Source organism: Danio aesculapii, chromosome 17 (genome assembly GCF_903798145.1).
Source record: "Danio aesculapii chromosome 17, fDanAes4.1, whole genome shotgun sequence".
In the NCBI taxonomy this organism is placed as follows: domain Eukaryota; kingdom Metazoa; phylum Chordata; class Actinopteri; order Cypriniformes; family Danionidae; genus Danio; species Danio aesculapii.
In genome coordinates this window covers 30,602,997-30,613,543 of record NC_079451.1, presented here as the reverse complement: position 1 = coordinate 30,613,543, position 10,547 = coordinate 30,602,997, and the positions used below count along the sequence as shown (strand labels likewise).

The window sequence follows — 10,547 nt, the reverse complement described above, 5'->3', positions numbered from 1 at the left end:
AAACCCTGGGTTTATATAGTGAGTTTTATAGGATATCAAAGGTTGGCGACTAGAAGACAGAGGCAGGTTGTACTTTGGTCATTAATAAAACTGCTGTGATTGTATGTCTTTGTTTAATGTGTGTACATGTGCTTGGCATTCTATGCATTATGAGGACCAAATTAAGCATTTTGGAATTGTAAAAATGGTAAGTGTTTAGGGGTATGGTTGCGGTAAAACAAAGTAATATAGACCATTTTGAGGGATGCAAACAAAAACAATGGTCCCAATGTATTTCCTGTTTACATTTTAATTTCTATAGCTTCCAAGACTCCAAAAAGAGACACATATTGATAAATAATGTTATGATACTGTAGCTGTTATAACATTAAGTTATGATTAATTTGCCCCTTGTTACAGTTATGAAATAGTTCGATAACAAACAAGAAATGTTCATGGGCCAATGATCTGACCACATTGAAATGGTCTATACTGTTTGTACCCTTTAAAATATTATTTTGATCAAAATCCCCACAGTAATAGCTATACAATTGTGTGTGTGTGTGTGTGTGTGTGTGTGTGTGTGTGTGTGTGTGTGTGTGTGTGTGTGTGTGTGTGTGTGTGTGTGCGTGTGTGTGTGTGTGTGTGTGTCAATATCCTTAGATGATCAGATGTCAGCAGCGGTGAATGATTTGCGATTTGGCTGTTAATGCTTGTAAGAGAGTGTCTTGCCAAGTGTGCAATTCACATAATGTACAGTACAATCGACACTAATGAGCACAACTGGCACTCAAACTATTGGTACATGTCACAATCCAGTAAAACATGTTATTTAAATGCCACAGACTAAAATAGCCGAGAAGAAAACACAATTTGGATTGCTGGTGTGAGTACTTGTGGCTTCCGAAACTTTTTCAGATTGCTTTATCCAGCAGACTGATTGTGCAAGGATTTGTGTTTCAATAAAAAAACTTCTGAGAGATAAGTCTTTTAATATTACACTGTTACGCCCAAGGAAAGAAATAACTTTATTCATATCATCTCCATAAACATTAACACTTTCATTCTGCATTTTACACACACGTTGAGGCAGTGTTCCAGATTGCTAGTTAATGAACAGTAAAACCCAGCATCAAGTTTCCAGTTGCATAACATCTCCTCCGACAGATGAAGAACAGACCAAGAACTTTGATTAAACTGTATACTGTATATATACAATTGATAAATAAGTGCCAGAATCTGGTTTGGATTTTATCAGGCACATTTCTACAGTAGATTGAAATTATTTCTGTATATGTTGGATATTAAGGCAAAACATTTAAGCTGGAAAGTGGTTTTGCCTCAACAAATCCCAATTGTTTTTTAAGTGTGACTTTGAGCACTTTTGCATACGGTCTTCCCCTATATGTGGATTAATGAGTCCACATAATTCTCACTGAGACGTTTAAATGATAAGCAAAACTTACAAACATACCCTCTTCAGACTTTGCTTTAAATTCCTTAATTTAATGCTAAAATATAAATAGAGTTATGAAATCTGGAAGTACTACACTTATGTGTTCTGCACAAATAAATGATCTTTCAATTTCTCCATGTTATCTTTTTCCTCCATTTTTTGATCTTGTAGTAGCAAACCATTCATGTCTTTCCTGTGATTTAAAAACAACAAAATGAACATTCTGAAAGAAGCAAGTAACTGTTAAAGCTAAAGAATCATAGTATACAGTTGAAGTCAGAATTATTAGCCTCCTGTATATTTTTCCTCAATTTCTGTTTAATGGAAAAAAAAAATTTCCAACACATTTCTAAACATAATAGTTTTAATAACTAATTTCTAATAACTGATTTCTTTTGTTTTTGCCATGATAACAGTGCATACTATTTTACTAGATATTTTTTAAGATAGTATTTAGCTCAAAGTGACATTTAAAGGCTTAACTAGGTCAATTAGGTTAATTAGTCAAGTTAGGGCAACTAGGCAAGTCATCGTATAATAGTTGTTTGCTCTGTAGACAATTGAAAAAAATGATATTGCTTAAGAGGGCTAATAATATTGACCTTTGAATGGTTATTTAAAAATGTAAAACTGCTTTTATTGTAGGGGAAATAAAATAAATAAGACTTTCTTCTGAAGAAAAAAATATTATAGGAACTACTGTAAAAAATCAAATCCACGCTTTGTTAAACTTTGTTTGAAAAATATTTAAAAAGAAAAAAATACAGGTGGGCTAATGATTGTGACTTCAAACTAGACACTTTTATTTTTAATGTAACCTTACCTGATTCCTTCAATATCGTCTATGGTTTCTGGAAGACACTTTCCGCTTGTTTCTGGTAGTTGATACGCCACAAATGCAGCAGAGAGTGCCAGAGAACACAGGATGACTTGAGAGAAGTAACTCCATACATCATTGGACAGCAGGATCAGAGGAGCCACAGACACTCCCAAACGGGCAATAAAGGAGGTGTAGCCCATCCCATTTTGCCTAAATAAACAACAAATCAATATATAATCACTTATGATACTTTTTTTCTCATTTATTTTAAAAATGATTTAGGCTGTGTTCACATTTGGAAGGGAAACTAAAAGAAATTCTGGTGATAATAATTATTGTGAATAAATGTGAATTCAATTCCTGGTGCAAACCAGACACATGGACCACTAAAAAGATGGGTCAGGGTTCTCTATCAAATGAACTTTGGAGTGATCAAAGAAACCCAAACCCGGACATGTGTCACCATATGCAAGCATAAAAATGACAGAATGTTTTTTTCTGCCACTTTTTTACTTCATCATAGCCATCTGCAAGGTTGCAAATTACTGTTCAATACAGTGAAAATGCTTTTTTTTTTTGCAACAGACCTTAATTTACACTTTTTATAAAATTATTTAATTTAGTTTTTAGCACATGTACACACAGCAGAACACCAGCGGCAAAAAGTCAGTTACAACAAGTATGTTGGATGTTCGATAAGTTAAATCACAAATTCATAAAGCCATATATAGAGTTAGGTCCATAAATATTTGGACATCGACACAATTGTAACATTTTTGGCTCTATAGACCATTTTGAGGGATGTAAACAATAACAATGGTCCTAACATATTTTCTGTTATACATTTTTAATTTCCTGAGTCTCTGAGAATCCAAAAAGATCTATATATTGATAAATAATGCTATGATCGCTGTTATAATGCAAAGTTATGATTGAATCGACTAGTTTCACAACAAGCAGGAAATGTTCATGGGCCAGTGACATCACTATATTGAAATGGTCTATACACCAACACAATAGATTTGAAATTAAACAAACCAGATGTGCTTTAACTGCAGACTATCAGCTTTAATTTGAGGGTTTTTACGTCCAAATCAGATGAACTGAGTAGGAATTACAACAGTTTGCATATGTGCCTCCCATTTGTTAAGGGTCCAAAAGTAATTGGACAATTGGCTTCTCAGCTGTTCCATGGCCAGGTGTGTGCTATTTATTCCCTATTACTAACTATTATATTTTACCAATTACTATGAGCAGATAAAAGGTCCAGAGTTCATTTCAAGTGTGCTTTATGCATTTGGAATCTGTTACTGTCAACTCACAAGATGAGATCCAAAGAGCTGTCACTATCAGTCAAGCAAGCCATCATTAGACTGATAAAACAAAACAAACCTATCAGAGACAAAAACATTAGGCGTGGCCAGAACAACTGTTTGGAGCATTCTTAAAAAGAAAGAGCTCAGCAACACCAAAAGACCCGGAAGACCACGGAAAACAATGTGGATGACCAAAGAATTCTTTCCCCAGTGAAGAAAACCCCCTTCACAACAGTTGGTCAGATCAAGAATACTCTCCAGGAGGTAGGTGTATGTGTATCAAAGTCAATAATCAAGAGGAGACTACAGAGTAAATACAGAGGGCTCACCACAAGATGTAAACCATTGGTGAGCCTCAAAACCCGGAAGGCTAGATTAGAGTTCCAAAAAAACTCCACAGTGCTGGAACAACATCCTATGGACAGATGAGACCAAGATAATCTTGTACCAGAGTGATGGGAAGTGTAGAGTATGGAGAAGGAAAGGAACTGCTCTTGATCCTAAGCAGTGAAGCATGGTGGTAGTAGTAACATAGTGTAGACATGTAAGGCTGTCAATGGAACTGGTTCTCTTGTATTTATTGATGATGTGACTGCTAACAAAAGCAGCGGGATGAATTCTGAAGTGTTTCAGGCAATATTTACTGCCCATATTAAGCCAAATCCTTCAGAACTCATTGGACGGTGCTTCACAGTGCAGATGGAGAGTGACCCAAAGCATACTGCAAAAGCAACCAAAGAGGTTTTGAAGAGAAAGAAGTGCAATGTTATGCAATGGCCAAGTCAATCACCTGACCTGAATCTGATTGAGCTTGCATTTCACTTGCTGAAGACAAAACTGAAAGGAACATGCCCCAGAAACAAGCAGAAACCGAAGACAGTTGCAGAGGTCTGGCAGAGCACCACCAGGTATAAAACCCAGCGTCTGGTGATGTCTATGCATTCCAGACTTCAGGCTGTAATTGACTGCAAAGCATTTGCAACTATTAAAAAGTGAACATTTGATTTATGATTATTATTGTCCAATTACTTTTGGACCCTTAATAAGTGGGAGGCACATATGCAAACTGTTGTAATTCCTACACCGTTCAACTGATTTGGATGTAAATACCCTCAAATCAAAGCTGAAAATCTGCAGTGAAAGCACATCTTGTTAGCTTCATTTCATTGTGTTGGTCTATAGAGCCAAATATGTTAGAATTGTGTCGATGTCCAAATATTAATGGACCTAACTGTATATATGGCTTTAGGTTTGTCCTTAAAATTACATTTTTTTTAAGTGGGTTTTTTGTTTGTTTGTTTGTATCTTTAGGTTGGTCCTACATAAAGTGTAAACCAAGTGAATCCAACAACAAGTGTGAACCAATTTGGTCTGTACACTGGATATAGATTTAATATAGATTAAAATGCAGTTGAACATAAAACTGATTTTCATACCTGACAACTGTGGGGTAAAGCTCAGAGGTGTACAAAATAACTGTGCCAAAAGATGTGGCTGAACAGCCTTTTCCTAGCACGGCTATCACTGTACGAATCACCGTCTTTTCTGAAAGGCAAAAGAAAGAAAGCATTACCATCATTATTATTTTGTCTCCAGAATTATTTCATTTCCATTTCGTATTCAAGTCTCTCTCACCTTTGGGTATGAATATGTTAATTATGAAGCTAACTCCAACAAAGAATAGCGATCCAGCCTGAGTTACATGTCTGCCAAATTTATCCAGCAGGTAATAGATGCAAAATTTAGCAGGAATTTCAATGGCTCCGTACACAAACTGAGTGAGGTACATGTTTAGTCCAAAGCCTGTAATGTTGAAACTAATTCCATAGGCAACAGTGGCAACAGAAAACCTGGCAGAGAAAAACACATATTAAAAAATGCTGTTTTAAGACACAATCACACTGGACATTAATTCAAAAGGAAATCTGACTCATAAATTCATTTAATGCAATTCAAATACATACAACCTAGTTCATTTTTTCTTCCATTTCTACATGACAACATTTTTGTGTTTTTAATCTATTGTATATCGATATTGTACTGGTGTCACAGTTAGATGTGATATGAGCTTGCATGAAAACAGCTAAACACTCAGATTCTCAAAAGGTTGCATTTCTGAATGAAAGTCAAGTTTACAAGATGTGTATGAACCCCCCACCACCCACTCCCCTCATTCCCTATGTTTGTGATTTATTGTTTTCTTCTCTTTTTTAGCTCAGTACCCACCAGGTGATTCCTGTGAGTAAAGAAAGTCTCCTCATCTTAGGAGTTCTGACTAGATCCAGGTATGAATATTTTCTGCTTCCTCTGTCAGTAACTATAATTTTAGCCAAATCCTACATATAAACAGAGGGAAAAACGAAGATGTTATGTCAGTAAACTATACTAAAATCAAGTAGACAAACTGTTACATGGCAATTTTGGGAAGTGTGAACCTTTAAAAGGGGTTTTATAAGGGTTTTATGGCACATATTACTACAAAACTGCATTTTTGTGAATAAAGTGATGTAGTGTGCATGCGTATTAGGCATTAAATCTATACACACACAGCAAAAATACTTAACCCCACCTCCAAAAATTGTTGTACTAAAATGTGCAGGTGCGTAGTGTTTTTATTAAAGTGACATGACCAACTAGAGTATACTGCCATGGAATTCCTAATGTAGCCACTGAATGTAGTCGTTATGTTTAGTTTAATATCTATGCATTGTGAAAGAGGTGAAATAGACATATATCAGATTTCAACACTCTCATATTCAAACTAACATCTATCATCCACATGGAACCATGTCCTGCCCAACAATATCATGTTCCTTGAAGACATTTTGTAAATCTCCAACTGTAAATAAATCAAAATTTGATTTTTGATTAGTAAAATGCATTGCAAAGCACTTACTGGGAAAACTTTAAAGGTGGTTTTCTCACTTTCTAGATTTTTTTTTAAACATTCAGATTCCAGATTTTCTGGTCTTATTTCTTATTTCTAAATCTTATTTATTCAGCTTTTAGAATAAAAAAAATGTAGACTTATGACTGGTTTTCTGGTCCAGGGTCCCATTGTTTAATGATGTTTGATATTTTTATTTAGGAAATACACTGAGATTCTCTCACCTCAGGTTTTATTCTAGCTGTGACTTCCTTTTTGCGATTCATGGCAGCACATTTCTTGAGATAATAATGAGCTTTATCTGCTTTCCCATTAACTATAAGCCACCGAGCCGACTCTGGAACCCACCTGAAATAACATAACATATAACAACATATAACATAGCATATAACATAACACATAACATAACATAACATGACAACATAACACAACATAACATGACACAACATAACATAACATAACATAACATAACATAACATAACATAACATAACATAACATAACAGCATAACACAACATATCACATAACACAACATAAAACAGCATATACCGTAACACAACATAACATAACATAGCATAACATGACACAACATAACAACATAACTTGACATGACATAACATGAAACATAACATATAACATAACATAACATAACATAACATAACATAACATAACATAACAGCATAACACAACATATCACATAACACAACATAAAACAGCATATACCGTAACACAACATAACATAACATAGCATAACATGACACAACATAACAACATAACTTGACATGACATAACATGAAACATAACATATAACATAACATAACATAACGTAGCATAACATGACAAAACATATTACATAACATGTAACATAACATTACAACACACCACAAATAAAATAAAATAACATAACATAATAACATAACATAACACAACATAACATATAGCAATATATAACATAACATATAACATAACACAACATTTAACATAACATGACAACATAACACAACATAACATGACACAACATAATATAACATAACATAACATAACATAACAGCATAATACTACATATCACATAACACAACATAAAATAGCATATAACGTAACACAACATAACATAACATAGCATAACATGACACAACATAACAACATGACATGACATGACATAACATGAAACATAACATATAACATAACATAACATAACATAGCATAACATGACATAACATATTACATAACATGTAACATAACATAACAACACATAACAAATAACATAACATAACATAACATAACATAACATAACATAACATAACATAACATATAGTACTAAACCATAAATAATTTGCAATTGAAAAGAGCTGCATCTGTTAAGCACCTTTGTGGAAAGGATCTCTTTTGATTTAGATCTGCTTAGTATTGGTTTATTTATACTCACCACCAAGTGATTATGGATATAACATTGGGCAATGAAATGGCAACTGTAAGCCATCTCCAGTCTCGAATGAAGTATGCAATCACAGGGAAGCCCATGAAGCCAAATGTCCAAGCAAGGCTGTCAATCACCCCGACCAGCTTTCTGTGCTCAATGCTCACCCACTCCACATCTGATAAAACACAGAAAGAATGTGTCTTCTTTTTTAAAAATGTATTTGTGTGTTGCTTTAAAACAACTATAAAAACATAATAGGAAAACATATTTAATAAGAGACTGGTTCTCACTGAGTACAGTGGAGATGATGACACTGCCAGTAATGGTGAATCCAGAGAAAAATCTCAGCACTGCAAACATGACGAGAGAGGACGACAAAACGCTACATAATCCAAAGCCCATTCCTAATATATACGACACCAGAAGCATTGGCTTGCGTCCAAACCTGTGTAGGAATAGACAAGAATCTATTTAGAAACACTCCATTGCAAGTGCAAAATCAACAAAAACAGTATAGTATACAGTACATTGCATGTCAAAAAGATTGACTTTACTTTTATGGCCAAAACCCTAAGAATATTGAGTAAAAGATCATGTTTTATAAAGAGATTTTGTAAATGTCCTAAATGTTAAAAATATCAAAACTCTTTTTTTCACCAAGCACTCCATTTACACAACTTTAACGGTAATAATAAAAAATAATAATAATAATATATATAGTAATAATAATTAACCTCAGATTCCAGATTTTCAAATAGTTTCAAATATTGTGCTATATTAACAAACCATACCCCAATGGACATCTTATTTATGCAGATTTTAGATGTTGGCCAATGGTAACCTTTAATTTGGCCCTTCATGGCACCTGAAAAGAGAGGGAAAATGATGGGGAGGTAGTTGGGCCGAATGCCTTTGACAGTGATCGTCATTTTAAATTTAACATAACCTTTTAGCTTCCTTGATTTATTACTGAGATACAAAAAAGCCAACTGAAATTAAATGATTCAATTAAATCCTGTAAATCAATCAGATTTTTAAAACGTAATTAGTGTCACTTGACAGATGCATAAGACATCTGTGAGCAAATCAAAGTAAGCTTGACTATTGTATTCAACTTGTGTTATAAATGGAATTGTTTATATTTTACTTTAATAAATACATTTTAAAATGTAAAAAAAAATATTCTGCATTAGTCAATTTTATTTAAAACAATGTTTTCTGGTTATTTTTAAATATTACTGAATAAATTAGAAAATTACCCATGGCAAATTTTATATATACGATTTGGTATATATTCGGCCTACAGCCCTCAATAAAGTTTGTTTTTTGGCCCTTTATAGAAAAAGGTTTGGGCACCTCTTTTTAGATAATGTAAAAAAAAATCTCACTTTTTTGACAGTGGTCGAGGATCGACTGTACAGACAATACTGGAATTATTTATACCACTGGTAAATTCTGACTTAAAGTTACTTTTATTCAACCAGCAAGTTTTTTTTTATAAGACGATGTACAAGAGGCATCTTTGTGGACAAAAAATATATATTTCTCAGCTTTTATTTACATTTAAACAAAAAGTTTAAATCAGAATTTGGGGTATGAATAACTTCGGGCTTGACTATACAGTATGCCTGTTCTTTTTTATTTTAGGTAAATAATAATGCAAGTTAGTATATTTTCAGATTACACAAATAGAAGATTACACAATAGAAGCGTAAAATGTTTGACTCTTCATGCGCTCAATCCTTCAAGCCTCAAATTTTGCTTATTTGACATTGTAAAACTGCATCATTTATAAACTTCCAAAACAAAACAACTGCACCAACATTGCACTCAGGCTCCCAAAAGCAGCAGCTCCAAACATCACCCCAAGGAAGAAGATGGTGGTTGTCAGTTTCCCCATTGCTCTTTTATCGCATACTAAATCCCACTGCAATAAAACACCACAAAAACAGAAAATAAGAGAGAGAGGGGTTAACACCTAGAGAAGAGTTGAATGAATTAAAAAGCAGGAGTCTTCTTACCTGTGTGGCGAGAGTGCTGATAAAGGTGCTGTTATCAAAGTGCCATCCATTCTGACACTCCACTACTGGAAGATCTGTGCTGCTGGAGGAGTTTATCAGCAGCTGAAACTGAGGATGAGAGAACATGTGACAGGAAACAGGAGTCCCGTCTTCCTGTGCTGGAACACTGACAGTCAGTCTCTCCTCCTGAGTCAGATTCCCAAAGAGCCCGTCGGCATCCAGAGAGCTGATGTTGCAGTGATGTGACGGGATGGCGGCGATGAAGTTGCCTAATAGGAAGTGACACCCGAGACTGAATCGACCTAAGAAGTTGATGCACAGGACCATCTTCTGGAACCTGCCGAAGCCATTGAGCTCCGAGAGCAGATCTTCAAACTTCATGGTGTTTGACCTGTTTGAGGAATTGTCCCACCTGGCTGGTTAGCTCACAGTCATAAGACTCTCTCAAAGAAGAAAATGTTTAACAAGGGGTTGTCTGAAATGCTTGGAACATTTGTAAAAATTAAACTCTTTAGTTGAAACTCTACATTGTGCTGGTTTTGCAAACAATTTAATTCTTGCTTTGTCATCGTGAACTTTTTTTGACCTTAAATACAGTTTTTTACCATGGCTATGACAGTTTTTTCTAAACATTTAACAAGTTTCCTAA

General features: G+C 34.4%; 1 protein-coding gene across 1 annotated transcript; it reads right to left on the bottom strand.

Annotated features, from left to right (window-relative positions):
- Positions 1-1,025: 1,025 nt before the first annotated feature.
- On the bottom strand, positions 1,026-10,297 carry slc22a7b.2 (solute carrier family 22 member 7b, tandem duplicate 2). Its single transcript, XM_056477198.1, has 10 exons — positions 9,899-10,297; positions 9,701-9,804; positions 8,168-8,322; positions 7,884-8,052; positions 6,683-6,806; positions 5,798-5,907; positions 5,207-5,421; positions 5,008-5,116; positions 2,259-2,465; positions 1,026-1,628 (listed from the first exon to the last, which is right to left on the bottom strand). Exons 1-10 carry the CDS (start codon positions 10,277-10,279, stop codon positions 1,532-1,534), a joined length of 1,671 nt encoding a protein of 556 aa, XP_056333173.1. The 5' UTR covers positions 10,280-10,297; the 3' UTR covers positions 1,026-1,531.
- Between the last annotated feature and the right edge of the window lie 250 nt (positions 10,298-10,547).